At 41.8% G+C, this 15,258-nt stretch overlaps 1 protein-coding gene across 1 annotated transcript in view; it reads right to left on the reverse strand.

The window, feature by feature from the left end:
• The window catches only part of cmasa (cytidine monophosphate N-acetylneuraminic acid synthetase a), a 39,492-nt gene that overhangs the window by 17,361 nt on the left and 6,873 nt on the right, over nucleotides 1-15,258 (reverse strand). The window contains exons 2-4 of the mRNA XM_043713426.1: nucleotides 10,766-10,908; nucleotides 7,502-7,654; nucleotides 2,095-2,225 (exon numbers count right to left, since the gene is read on the reverse strand). Coding sequence (XP_043569361.1) covers nucleotides 2,095-2,225; nucleotides 7,502-7,654; nucleotides 10,766-10,908 — 427 coding nt within the window. The remainder of the gene's footprint in view (nucleotides 1-2,094; nucleotides 2,226-7,501; nucleotides 7,655-10,765; nucleotides 10,909-15,258) is intronic.

Below are 15,258 nucleotides of genomic sequence, written 5' to 3' on the forward strand. Positions count from 1 at the left end.
GGTGTTTGGTATGCTTTCCTTTGTTGGTCAGAGTATTGAATACAGGAGTTGGGAGGTCATGTTGCGGATGTACAGGACATTGGTTAGGCCACTGTTGGAATAGTGTGCGCAATTCTGGTCTCCTTCCAATCGGAAGGATTCAGAAAATATTTACAAGGATGTTGCCAGGGTTGGAGGATTTGAGCTACAGGGAGAAGCTGAATAGTCTGGGGCTGTTTTCCCTGGAGCATCGGAGGCTGAGGAGTGACCTTTTAGAGGTTTATAAAATCATGAGGGGCATGGATAGGGTAAATAGACAAGGTATTTTCCTTGGGGTGGAGAGAGTCCAGAACTAGAGGGCATAGGTATAGGGTGAGTGGGGAAAGATATAAAAGAGACCGAAGGGGCAATGTTTTCATGCAGATGGTGCTGTGTGTGTGAAATAAGCTGCCAGAGGAAGTGGTGGAGGATGGTACAATTGCAACATTTAAAAGGTATTTGGATGGATATATGAATAGGAAGGGTTTGGAGGAATATGGGCCAGGTGTTGGCAGGTGGGACTAGATTGGGTCAGGAAGTTGGGTCAGCATGGACGAGTTGGACCAAACAAACTGTTTCCCTGCCATCCATTTATGACTCTACTTTCCCGACTGCTAGGTGGTGATAAGTGGATAATTAGATAATATAATCGGATTGCTGATGGTCAGCATGAAATTGTGAATGGAAAACCATGTTTGACAAATTTTGAGTTTTCCTTTGCATTAACTCGTGGGATCATTTATTGTCCATCTCTACTTGGCCTGGAGAAGGTGGTGAGCTATTTTCTTGAATCACTGCAGACCATGTGCTGTAAGTGGACCTACAATGCCGAGAGAGGGGGAATTTTAGGAATTTGACTGAGCGACACTGTATTCACAGGATTATATTTCCAAGTAAGCACAAGCTGTAGCTTGGAGGGGATCTTGGAAGTGGTGGTGTTCTCATATCTGCTGTCCTTGTCCTTTCTAGTTATAAGTGATCATGGATTTGGAAGGATCTTTGATGAATTTCTGCAGTGCACCTTGTCGGTGGTACGCATTGCTGCTGAGTGTTGGTGGGGGAGGGAGTGGGTGTTTGTGGATGTGGTACCAATCAAGCAGTCTGCTTTGTCCTGGATAGTGCCAAACTTCTTGAGTGATGCTGGAATTGCATTCATCCAGGCAAGTGGGGAGTACCTGGCATGAATGTGGCTTGCCACTCTTGTGCAGATCTTGCTGCATTTGAACACGGACCGATTCCTTGTGGAGTTGTGAGTGGTACCGAGAATTTTGCAGTCAGTCAACATCCCCACTTCTGATCTTATGATGGACGGACGGTCATTGGTAAAACAGTTGAAGACGGTTGGACCTAGGAGGTCCTGCAGATTAGATTCCCATAAGTGTGGAAACAGGCCCTTCGGCCCAACAAGTCCACACTGACTGTCCGAAAAGTAACCCACCCGGACCCATTTCCCTCAGACTATTGTACCTAACACTGGACAATTTAACATGGCCAACTCACCTGACCTGCACATTTTTGGACTGTGGGAGGAAACCAGAGCACCCAGAGGAAACCCACGCAGTCACCCAAGGCTGGAATCAAACCTGGGACCCTGGTACTGTGAGGCAGCAGTGTTAACCACTGAGCTACCATGCTGCCTAAGATATCCTGCAGCTGAGATGACTGACCTCCAACAACCACAATCATGTTTCCAGGTGCCAGGTACGACTCCAACTAGTGAAAAGAATACCCCATATTTCATTAACTTCAATTTTGCTTGGACTCTGATACCACATTTAGTCAAATGAGGCCTTGATATCAGGAGTAGTCCCTCTGACCTTACCTCTGGAATTCAGCTCTTTTGTCTCTGTTTGTACTAAGGCTATAATGAAGTCAGGAGCTGAGCTGCCCTGCCCTGGTGAAACCCAAAAAACGGGCATCACTGAGCAGATTATTGCTGAGCAGGTGCTGCTTAATAGCATTGTTCATGACATCTTCCATTACTTTACTGATGATCAGCTGACAGGGCAGTAGTTGGCTGGGTTTGATTTGTCCTGGGCTGGTTGATTCCCTCTCACAATTAAAACAGTCATTTACCTGGAGACAGTTAGTGCTAATTAACTTTGTAGTTGCAAAATAGAAGGATCCATTTTCACAGAGTTCTCCTCTCCAGTCCTGTCTTCGGGGCCTTTTAGCTGGATTCAGATTTAAAGGCTGGGTTAACTCCCCTGTTGCGAAATAAAGAGAAACCAAATCAACCAACATCACCTTTGACTTGCTTCCTCCTAAATAAAGCTGTGACTATAGGAATCCCTGTGCACCCGAAAGAGAGAGATAATGGAACTGACTTGGTTATATCCTGAATCACAATCAGTCATCCTTTAAAATTAATAGAGTGATAATTGAATCGGTCCAGTTTTCTGCCTTTGGCCTAACCAAGATTTCACTTCAGTTCACTTTTCTTCTGATTTGTGAAGTCAGTTTCTGTCTCTTCCTTTCTCTATCTCAATTTTCTCTACCTCCAGTTCTAGGTATGGGGTGTCAACTGGATTTTGTTAATCCACTGACTCCCATAGTTACTTTGATGAACGTACCTTAGAATCATCAAATTCCTACAGTGTGGAAGCAGGTAATTTAGCCAATCGTTCAGCCTCAGAGGAGCTTCCCTCATCTTTAACTTCCATCCTCCGCATTTACAAACTCATCTTCTGACAATTCCACCACTTCCAGCATGATCCCCAAATTTCCCTGCCCCTCTCAGCGTTCCAAAAGAGCATAGAAAAATGGAGTGGCACCTGCCTTTTCAGCTGCTCCCTTCTAATGATCTCCGAGGGGGATGGTGTACTGTTTCTTGGCGATTGTAGTTTCTCTACCCAGCAGAGTGCATAGTACGACCTCTGTTAGACAAGCTAGGTGAAATACAAACATCTAATTTGTGTGTAAATCCATCCCCTACCTTGTGCCGTCTAAAGCACAAATCCCAAGCTTCCAGTCACCTGCCTTTTTAATTCTCCACCCTTCTTCACGCTGGTCTCAGTCACAAAGTCATAGATTCATACAGTATGGAAACAGACCCTTTGGTCTAACTCGTTCATGCTGACCAGGTATCCTAAATTAATTTAGTCCCATTTGCCAGCACTTGGCCCATACACACCCAAACACTTCCTATTCATATAGGAATCCAGATGCTTTTTAAATGTTGGAATTGCACCAGCCTCCACTACTTCCTCTGGCAACTCATTGCATACACGCACCATCCTCTGCATGAAAAAGGTTGCCCTTAAAGCGCTTTTAAATCTTCCCACTCTCACCTTAAAACTATGTCCTCTAGTTTTGGACTTCCCCATCCCAGGGAAAACACCTTAGCTATTCACCTTATCCATGCCCCTCACACTTTTGTAAGCCTCTATAAAAGGTCAGCCTCCGATGCGCCAGGAAAAATAGCCCCAACCTATTCAGCCTCTCCCTGTAGTTCAGACTCTCTAACCCAGGCTACGTTCTTGTTAATCTTTTCTGAACTCTTTCAGGTTTCACAACATCCTTCGGTGATATTATTCAAAAGGACATGCAACAGAAGCTTCAGAAACAGCGTCCCAACTCCTTCAGGTAGGCATTTGCAGCCTTGCAGGCTCAGCTCCACCAACTTCCAATTGTGAGCTCTATCAACCTTATTTTGGATTCGGTTGTCATTTTCAGCACCTCTACACTCTTTGGTTTTCAGTCATTGTCCCATCGTCGCTCTGTGTTTCCCCTTGTGCTCTCATCCCTTTCTCCTGCCTTCCATCTCTTGCCAGACCTTTCCTTTTCGTTATTCAAATCCTTCCCCAACTCCTTATTTGCTCGAAATCTTTCTGGATGACAGGACATTACCCTGAAACTGTGATCACTGTTCGCGAATCAAGATACTAAGTGATCTTAGCCAATCGAAGAGCCTCAGAGGAGCTTCCTTCATTTTTAACTTCCACCCTCCACATTTACAAACTCATCTTCTGACAATTCCACCACTTCCAGCATGATCCCCAAATTTCCTTGCCCCTCTCAGCGTTCCAAAAGAGCATAGAAAAATGGAGCGGAACCTGCCTTTTCAGCTGCTCCCTTCTAATGATCTCAGAGGGGGATGGTTTCCAGCACTTTAGACTTTTATTACCTTCTATTGACTTCAGTGAGTAAATTCACATTTTTTAAATGAAACCTTTGGGCACACAATCCTATCAGTTCAGCAGTGAATACATTAAGTTGCTTACATTTCTTTTTAAACTGGTAGCCCACCCCAGAATCAGATTGCTTAAACTTGCCATTGATACAGCTTAAATTTCTAAGTGAAGAAAGTACTTATATCAGCCAAAAGTTAATCTGAATTAACATCAATTACTGAAATGTTGGTTACACTTTTGCAAGTGTCCCCTTAATTTTGTGCAGACCCTGTGAGGTTTAGCAGTCCACAACTTCAGCTTTAGGTATTCAGTAAAAGGCATTCTTTATATTTCCATTACTTGAACCAATAGAAGTAATCTTTTACCTTTCCAGTTTCCTCGTCCTTTATATCGAAACCATGACACCTACTGCACCAGACCCTATTAAGCCGAATTTCTGCTTCTCCAAAGCATTTCAAAGATCTGACCTGGACCCAAACTCCTCCAGGTTTAAAAACCTGCTTTGATGCCATAAGCTAAACATGTATTCTGAGGCACAGAGACTGGGGCCTGGCTTGAGGTTGGGCAACTGGAAATTTTACAGGCGCATTTGAAAATGGTTTGCCTCTAAGGAAAAGCAGGGTCCAGGACCAAAGATGACCACAGCAGGCCAACCAGAAAAAGCCTGGGGTACAGATTAGGGGGGCTAGTGTTAGGAGGCATTAGAAGCCAAAGTCAAGCGAGAGGGGTGGAGAGCATCTGTTACCAGTAAACTGGCTACTGGCTAAAATGTTAATGTACAAAAAAAATTACAGATCACCAGTCTGACCAGCCACTGTGTACAAAGAATATATTCAAATACCTCCCCTTTTCCACAAGGAAGAAGGTATGCCCAAAGTTACTTAAAACTGGTTTGTTCTTTTTAGTCTGCTCTAATTCAGTCTATCCCTATTGACAAACAGCATACAACATTTCAAGTGTTCAGTCCTTCTAATAATAGATGTGTAAGTTGTTGTTGACTGTTCATCTGGTGACTGATGGCTCTGGTGATGAAATAACACCTTTGGAAATTGTTATTACCAAAGTCAGAGTTGCTAACGTGTTAACTGTTGCTGGTGCAATGTTGGATTTTATTGGGGAATAACTGACCTCTGGGACTAATGGCAGTTCAGTTCCTGCATTAGGAATATCTAGTCTGCCTCACCAGCTGTCTAAGGTTCTCCAGTCACATGTAAAAGTTTGTGTTGTGACAAAACATCTGGTTGTTCATTTTCATCCTATACAATTTGCATGACATCTCATTTACAGTGATTTCGAATTGCTTCACAGGCTGACTTCTTGAATGCATGAAACATTTGCACTCTGACCAACTCTTCAATGGTCAATTCTAGCTTGGCAGCTTTATCAAAATGGAATTTTGATTTCTGCAGTTTTGCTTTGATCTTTTCATTCATTTTATGTCCTGCTTGCATTTTCAGGTTTAGAAGCTTTTTTTTGTAAATTGAAGTGTTGAAGAGAAGCCTGGACGTAGATTGATGATTAGTCACAAACCATGCCTTTAGCAGGTCTGCTTCTCTGTCTTTGAATACATTTGTCCTGGATCAAATTGACTTGGAGATATATTTTCTAATTAAGCTGTTCAGTCATGTTATTACACATATCTGAAGCAGGTTGGAATTGAATCCTGTCCTCTTTGCTCAGTGGTAGGAACATTACCACTTCACCATAAGAGCCCTTCTAATTGTCTTTCATTAACCCTTTGACAACTCCTACTTGATTTGATTGAGGACAGTGTGCAGATGATGGGTTATGATGTAAATTTTCCAATTATTCAGAAAGGGTCTGATACCTTCACTTGTGAACTGAGTGTCACCGCTACCCAGTGTGAGGAACGCCAGGACGATTGAGCTATTCCTTCAGGCACTATATCGCTATCAGTGACATCAACTGGCCAAGGAGTCGGAATGGTAAATGATGGTGATGAGATCATCCTTCAGTTCCTATACACCCAAATTTCAGGTAGATGCCTCCCCGTGCTCAAATACTGATCGAGATTTTCCCTCTCTCTATGGGCTCTGGTCTAAGCATACGGCACTTACAAATAGCAGTTTAGGAGGGTTCAAGTTCAAGAGGCCTCCAATACCTCAAAGTCTGGCTTTTCTACTTGCTTTGAAATTTTTCGTGGGCAGGATCTCAAATATTTAATGTTGTGCTATCCCACCTGACCCAAACACACTAAGAACTCTAATTCAACACCTATCCTCATTGAGTCTTTGTTTGATACTTTGCTTACAGCTAAGAAATAAAAGCTTATCAGACACTGGGTGCAAAGGAATCCCAACTCAGTGTCAACTTCCAAGGCACTCCTGGAACAAATTCACCAGAACTTGCTGGGAAAATTTATCCAACTCCCATTACAACTAATCCTAACAACATAAAAGGAGCGCAAATAGATCATTCATCCCTTCAGCCTCCTGCCCTATTCTCCTAGTTCATGACTGATCTGCTACCTCAATAGCTTTTTCACACCTCAAGCCCATATCCATTGATGCCTTCCCATTTCTCACTCCTCACCTGCTTATCTAGCATTTCCTTGATGTCATCCATGCAATTCACCTCAATTATTCCTGTGGTATGATTTCCACATACCCTGGGTAAAGAGCTTTTTCTGCATTCTTCATTGAATTTAACTGCCCTAGTTCAAGTCTTGTTCAGAAATGAAAACATCACTTCCACATCTACCCTATCAAACCCTTTTATGATCTTTACCAGGCTACTCGTCAGTTCGTTGCAGAGAAAACAGCTCCACCCTATTCACTTTTTCTTTAGATATAATACTTTAACATTGGTATCATTCTAGTAAATCTTTTTCTCATCTCCTGTCAAACCTCTCAACACCACCATTCCCTCCCCACCCTTTCCCACACATGTCCTCTCCCTCCCCACCCTTTCTCATCCAGTCTACCATAACCAGAGCCAAGCCTTAATTAATTGTATAAAAAGTATTAGGACTTCAAATCAAACAAGTTGCTTTAATTCCCAGATCCACCAATGATACCTAATTTAAATGCAGTCATGCTGTCACTTGGAGATATTAGTCTGTGACCCCTGTAGCACTGAACTATACAACAGCTGGACATCTTGAAACGTAGACAATTTGTCAATTTGAATCATACGGATGCTCAGAAAACAGCTACCTAGAAACCCTCATTTCCCATTTGCAACTAATTAACAAACATTTTCAAATCTGCACTATTTTAATCCAATTTAATTGAAGTGGGTGATAATCAACAATAAAACATCAGATTGAAAAATGAAGGCTACTGTATCCCTATCTTATGGAAAATACATGCATCACACATGTGGTCTACCTTTCGAAACCTCCTTCCAGCGAAAATGATGGTGTCTTACAACAGAAAAGACAGAATCATACTGCTCCTCCTTAAACATCTTCACTACATCCTTCAGATGGCGTGGATGGAGACAGGGAGATGTGCACTGTAGATGGCCCACCACATGTACTTCTGTCAGTGAAATTAATACAAGAATGATTAGATTAGATTACTTAATAAAAATTATGATTTTTACAGCTCTGCATACACATGCAAATCACGACATTCTGCAGAGAGTTAGATTAGATTACTTACAGCGTGGAAACAGGCCCTTCGGCCCAACAAGTCCACATCGACCCGCCGAAGAGCAACTCACCTTCACCTAACATGACAGGCAATTTAGCATGGCCAACCTGCACATTTTTGGAAGTGTGGGAGAAAACCCATGCAGACATGGGGAGAACGTGCAAACTCCACACAGACATTGCCTGAGGTGGGAATTGAACCCTGGACTCTGGCAATGTGAGGCAGCAGTGCTAACCACTGTGCCGCCCATTACTACTAATGGACATTTATGGCTGTGTAAAATGTTTTGCAGTCAAAGGGTGGAAGCAGAGAGTTATGCAAAAACATGTTTTTTTGGCTTACTAGCAGGCAAACATTCAAAACATCTACCTGTGTTGCATTATGAAAACATCCAGCTCAATAAGCCGAGTTACAAACAACTAAAATTTAGTTGCAAGTTTTAATTCCCTTCTCATTGGTTAAAAAAAAAATTAAAATATGGGCACATAGTTTGCATAAATGAGTTTTTATCACTTCCACATTTAATTACTATGGGAAAAGTGTCTTTGGATTATTTTTTTGGCCACTATTAATTAAAACATTTTTGCAGAATGATGCTGCAGATTACATTCCTTGAAAAATCATAATGGCACATGAATTTAAGGACAATTTTTATTCATATTTCTAGAGTTTCTAATCAACCTGTTCAGAGGTATTATTGCACACCTGAGGCAGGTGGGATTTGAACTTTGGTGCCCTGGCCCAGGATGTAGGGACATGACTAGAGTACCACAAGAGTCTTCTATGAAGAGATTAGATTTTCTACAATACGGAACAGGCCCTTCAGCCCAACAAGTCCATACCGACCCTCCGAAGGGCAACACGCCCAGACCCATTCCCCTACCCTATATTTACCCCTGACTAATGCACTTAACAGTATGGGCAATTTAGCATGGCCAATTCACCTGCACATCTTTGGATTGTGGGGGGAAACCCATTCAGACACAGGGAGAATGTGCAAACTGCACACAGACAGTCGCCCAGGAATCGAACCTGGGTCCCTGGTGCCCTGAGGCAGCAGTGCTAACCACTGAGTCACTTGCATCTAAAATTTCATTGTTTGTAACTTACATTTTTAAGATGAGCTAACAACTAATACACAAAGCTATCCATCACAGACCAGATAAAGAATGCCCTTTTCATCAGAGCTAAAGCCAGAGGCAAGTAGTCATTTTAGAAAAAGCAAGAACAAACAGAATGAGAGGAAAACCAAGTTGTCCTGATTAGGTAACTTTCAGGTCATTTAACACCTAATCGGAGATTGAATAAGGGAAGATAGTGTCATTGTAGTAACTCAATGGCCAAGTAATCCAGAGGTCCAAGAAAACATTCTGGAGTCATGGCTTTAAATCTCACCATTGCAGATGGTGACATTTGAAACTAGGTGACACTGCCACATCAGTGAAACTAAGCTTACTGTCCACTGGTGTGAAAACCCACCTGCTTCACCAATGTTCCTCCAGGAAGGAAATCTGCCGTACTTACCTGGTCTGGCCTATCGGTGACTCCAGACCCATAGCAATCTGGCTGACTCTTAAATGCCCTCTGAAATGAACAAGCAAGTCATTCAATGCAAGAAAAATCAGGGACAGGGAATAATTGCTGGCCTTATCAGCAGCACACAATGCACAAAGAGACAATACCTATTATCTGTACATCCATAATGGAAAAGACCCAAAAAAGCAAAGGACTTTTCACAAATGGACACACGTTGAGTTTTGGGCCTTTTTGGGAAAGACAAAACTTCACTTGGCCTGAACAGACCTAAAAGTGAAGATTCTTTCCCCCCCCAAAGGGTCAAACTCTGTGTCAACGGGTTTGGGTGAAACAAAGTTTTATTCTAACGGCCCGAACTGTGGATACAAAAGCATGAATCTGGGAAAGATTATGTTAATATGCAAACTAGTGACAAAGGTAAGAACAGACCCCAATTACTGAAACTGACAGACAGGCTTGGCTGCAGTTGTCAAACAAGAACACAGTGAATAATCAGGAGCTGCTGCACCTTAGCAACCTGACGGAACTCCACAGAAATAGACACGACAAATAAGGGACCTTCTTGGTATCTATTTTCGGAGCACAATACCCTGTTGATGGATTCTCAAATTCTCAGCCTCCACCCAAACTGCAGCTGCTAGAAGCCATGGGCTCTGCCCAGAGTGTTCTTGACAATTTGCACAAACTTTCAAAGTGGTATTCACAATAATTGACACAGATACCAACAGTATGCTTTATGCAAAACTCAACAAGTCCTGAGATTTTCAGATAAAGAATACAGACATGGTAGTTTTTCCTGTTAGGCCATTTAAACTAACTTTTGAGATTGGTGAATCTGCTAGGTATCTGTCCTATTCCCTTTCAACTTTCAGAGTCATTGAGATGAACAGCACAGAAACAGACCCTTCAGTCCAACTCATCCGTGCTGACCAGATATCCTAAATTAATCTAGTCCCATTTGCCAGCACTTGGCCCATATCTCCCTAAATCCTTCCTATTCATATATCCATTTAAATGGCTTTTCAATCATTCTTTCTAGTTGTAGAGAAAGAGTCCCCCCACTTGTCAGGAACAACATTAAGAGTCAATTGGGAAGCTAGGAAATCTCTCTGCACTGGACAGTGGTTAGAAAGTATAACTAGCCACCGAATTGTGCATTTATTACCAAGTCAGATTGTCCCATGAAAGAGAAAGGAACAGATAATTATGATGATAGGATTCATTGGAGAGAGATAGGAAGAGGCTCACGTGCAGGTTAACTACTGGCATGGACCAATTAGGTCAAATAGATTGCGAAGCATTTGGAAGAGGTTTCAACACATCGCACTGGCTTCAGTTCCAATGTAAGGCAGGTACCAAAACTCACCATCTGTCGGATATTAGTCACTGCATGATCACCTGTGATTGCAGCATCACAACTTTTAATTAACCTTTAATTGGGGATATTGTGAACTACCATACCTTTGTGGCTTTCCAAGAATTCCAAAATGGTATCCAATGAGCTTGTTGTATCTTTTGATACTTGTGCGCTTCTACGGTGCACCTGTGCTCCAAATTTCCTGGCTACTGCTTCAATGTCATCATGGTCAGTTGATACCCATACACTATTTTAAAAAAAAACAACAAAACAGTTGCTTCTTTATGAAATTCTCATTATGGACCAAGGTGTTGCACTGTTATATTTTAAGTACACTATTTAAGCTCGGACATGCATTCAAAGTCCTTTGTAGTACACAATTTCACACAAAACAGAAATTTAAATTTTTTGTTTCCCATTATACTATAGAGTGAAGTATTGAAACAAAGTACTTATGCAATGGGAGTCCGAAACAGGAACTTCCCATTGGTAAAGTTATATGGGTTCACTCATTTGTTTCAACATAGCAAGAGCGACAAAAAGCAGAATATGTTTTTGAAAAAGTAGCTGCGTGTTCTTTACAGTATGATATACTAGATAGTGCTAGCTATCAAGTAAACTTTCAAACACAAAGTGAACGTATCCAAACTCTTTTCCACTGAACTGGTGTTGCACTATCATGGTTTAGAAATGTTATCTCACCTGAACACAATCCACTCTTTTTGCCTTCAAGCTCTACTTAGTCATAGATATTTAGTACACCAGGACACTAGTCCAGCCTGGTTTAAGATCACCCATCCTAACGGAAGAGCTCCCAGACTACTTTTAGCTACACATTCAACACTCTGGCTTGCTTGATCTTTGATCAATTAGTGCACTCTCAAGTAATAAACCAGCAATTACCTTACAGGTTCTATTTGATCATTTGGATCTGAGCACTGCAAAAAAATAATTACTCATCAGAACCTTATTTTTTAAATTCTGCTTCTTACTACATGGACAATAAAAATGGATTCCACCCTATCTAAGTTCTTCCCTAGATGTGAGAGGATATCTTTAATCCTAACAGCTGCCAGAGCACAGAGCCTGTGCTCTCTGTGGGGGGGAAAATCATAAACAGTATCTCTGTTTGATTGTACTTTTCCACCTTCCTTTTCAGGCCCCTATTGTAATACTTTCCTATGCCATTTGCTCAGTTTGGCTACTCTCACTTTTGTCTTCATTCTTAGCACATGTCCAAATAAAAGATGCTTACTGGCTAAGATTAAAAGTTGAATTAATCCCCAGTGCTGCCGAACTTGCAGTCAAATCCTCTCATCCCAATCCACTGACCAAATCCAAATGATTACATAACCGAAGGAACTACAACTGTTCCATGAGCAAAGCATCCAGATAACATTCCCTCTTCCTGATGCATCCCATTGTCTGAAGCTCAGACTCCAGTGCAATTCCAAACTGAGGTTCCTCAAGCTGCAGACCCATACTGCAGGTGAGGCAGAATCTGTAGACAGAAAAGGTTTCACCACTGACTTAAATATTTACTCCCTCCACCAAGTTGCAGTAGCGTGTGTGCTTTAAGATGCAGCAACTCACTGAGATTCCTTTGACAAGGAGAGGTGATGACCTCATGTTGTTAATGCTAGACTATTAGTACAGAAACCCAGGTAATGTTCTGAGGACAACACCAGTTGGTGGAATTTAAATCCAATAAAAATAAATTATGAGTCTAATGAGGCCCTGAAACCATTGTTGGAAGAGCCCATCCAGTTCATCAAAGTCTTTTAGGGAAGGAAACGGTCATCCTTCCCCAGTTTGGCCTACATGTGACTCCAGACCCACAGCAATGCCCACAACCTGTGAATAAATTTAACAACAACATCAATCAAAAGCCACAATTTCTTTAGCTTGGACAAGGGTAGCATGTGCAGAGGAACACCACAAGTGTATGATCTGCTCTAATCCACTTGCACTCTCTCTAATATAGCTCAATTAAAATCCAGGTGCTACCCATTGTGATTGACAACATTTCTCAGCTTAAGGTTGACATGATAAGAGTGTAAACATTTGAACTAACTGCAGAAAGGCATTACCAAGCCACCCTTTATTAACAGGTGCCCAGTACACTGCATATGGCCAGGCAGCTCAGAGTCAGTCCCCGAAGTGAGGAAATTCTGAATTCCCTGTTTATATTTCTTTCATTAGCCCACTACCACCTTCAAGGACAATTGGTGATAAACAATGATTGCTCATCTTGCCAGTGACTCTCACATACCTTCAAGGGAACTGGAAAGTCAACATTCTATCAAATTAGTAGCATTTTGTGAAAGGTGCCAGGTGACTTGAGTATTTAAAGCATTTTCTATTATTATTTCAGATTTTCAACATCTGCAGTGTTTTGCTTTTCAACCGCAGATGTCATTAGATTTGATTACTTATGGTATGGAAACAGGCCCTACGGCCCAACAAGTCCACACTGACCCTCCGAAGAGCAACTCACCCAAACCCATTCCCCTACATTTACCCCTTCACCTAACACTACAGGCAATTTAGCATGGCCAATTCATCTAACCTGCACATCTTTGGACTGTGGGAGGAAACCAGAGCACCCGGAGGAAACCCATGCAGACACAGGGAGAATGTGCAAACTCCATACCAGACAGTTGCCTGAGGTGGGAATTGAACCCGGGTCTCTGGCGCTGTGAGACAGCATTGCTAACCACTGTGCCACTGTGTCACCCTTAGGTGTCATTGCTCAGATCTAACCTGTCTGATCCCTATTGTACCATCCCCATCCAACCTTGTTTTACATAACACACTTAAAATAGATTCAATTCACACAATAGTTTTAAATTTTATTAACTGGTTTCACCAGTTTAAATTATTTAAATAATAAAATATTTATATTTCTCCAAACTTAATGTCATGGTCTTTACGTAGAGATAATTCAAATCCCTTGATTTATGACCCTTGGGAATCCAAATCTTGGGAATCCAGGCTATACTGCCATTTTCATAAAGATGTGTTTCTCAAACATTCTAAAACTTATCATTTGCATTTACTGAACAGGTAGTTTACAGAAAGAATCAGAATGTAACTTTTAATCTTTTCCCAGCAACGTAATTTCTGAAGAGTCACCATGGATTCCAAACGCTAACTCTGCTTCTTCTCTCCACAAATGCTGCCAGACTTGCTGAGTTTCTCCAGCACTTTCAGATTTCCAGCATCCGGAGTATTCTGCATGTACATACACGTAAACATGACATTTCTTGCATTTCCTTTCTTCTGTCACTACCAAGCAATAAGCTTCGCACAATCAGGAAGGAGATGATACATCCAGAGTGAGGCACAGCCAGAGTGAATGTCCATTTCCAGGATTTCAAAACAGTGGCCAAAGCAGGTGATAGCCCCAAAGTTTGGGACGAATTCAGAATCAAGTAAAAGAGGACCAAAACAATAATAAAGAGGGAGAGTGTAAACTATGAGGAGAACAAACTAGTGAGGAATATAAAACTGACAATAAGAGTTTCTCTTTATTTATTGTAAAGAAAAAGTGAAGTCAAAGTGAAGGCCCCTTCGAAAATTACTCTGAGGAAATAGTTATAGCAGAGGGGTTAAACAGATGTTTCGCATCAGAATTTATGGTGGAACATCCCAGTAATACTAAAGAATATGGGGAGAGGAATTAAGTACTAATACCATCACTACAATAGTAGTATTAGGCAAACTAATGGGGCTGAAGGCTGATAAGTCCCCTGACCCCGATGGCTTGCATCCTAGATCCCTACAGATCCAATGGTAGTGGAAAAGTACTGGAGGACTGGGAAATTGTCAAGGTGACATTGCTATTCAAAAAGGGAGGGAGACAAAAAGCAGGTAATTACAGGCCAATTAGCCTAATATCTATAATTGTAAAAATGCCAGAATCATTTATGCACTAAGTGCAGCACGTTTGGAAAATCATAATCTAATTAAGCAAAGTTAGCATGGCTTCATGAAAGGAAAATGGCGGCTGACTAATTTATTAGGAGTTTTTCAAGGAAGTGTCAACCAGAGTGCATAGAGGGGAACGAATAAATGTTTTGTATTTGGATTTCCAGAAGATGTTTGACAAGGTACCTCACAAAAAGTCAAGTCATAAGAGTCTACTGTGTTGGAGATCATATATTGGCATGGATACAGAATTAGCTAATGGGCCAGAAATGGAAAGTGGGAGCAAAAGGGATTCTTTTCAGGTTGGTAGCCTGTAAACAGTGGAATTCTACAGAAATCCATACTGGGACCATAACGGTTTACAATGTACATTAACGACTTGGAGTGCGCTACGTGCTTGATGTGGGAGGTCAACGACTCTGATGTGTCGGGCTCGTATAAGTGTGGAAAGTGTGTGCACGTTCAGCTACTGACAGAGCATATTAAAGCACTGATGAAAGAACTTGAGGACCTTAGGCTTGTCCGAGAGAACGAGATCTTTCTGGACAAGACCTTCAGCGAGGTTATTACACCAATCGTACCAGAAGAGAGCAGACAATGAGGAGGGCAGAGAGGAGACAAGTGCAAGAGACCCCGGGGGAAGTACCTGTCAGGAACAAGTTGAATC

This window comes from Chiloscyllium plagiosum, chromosome 23 (assembly GCF_004010195.1).
Source record: "Chiloscyllium plagiosum isolate BGI_BamShark_2017 chromosome 23, ASM401019v2, whole genome shotgun sequence".
Lineage (NCBI taxonomy): Eukaryota > Metazoa > Chordata > Chondrichthyes > Orectolobiformes > Hemiscylliidae > Chiloscyllium > Chiloscyllium plagiosum.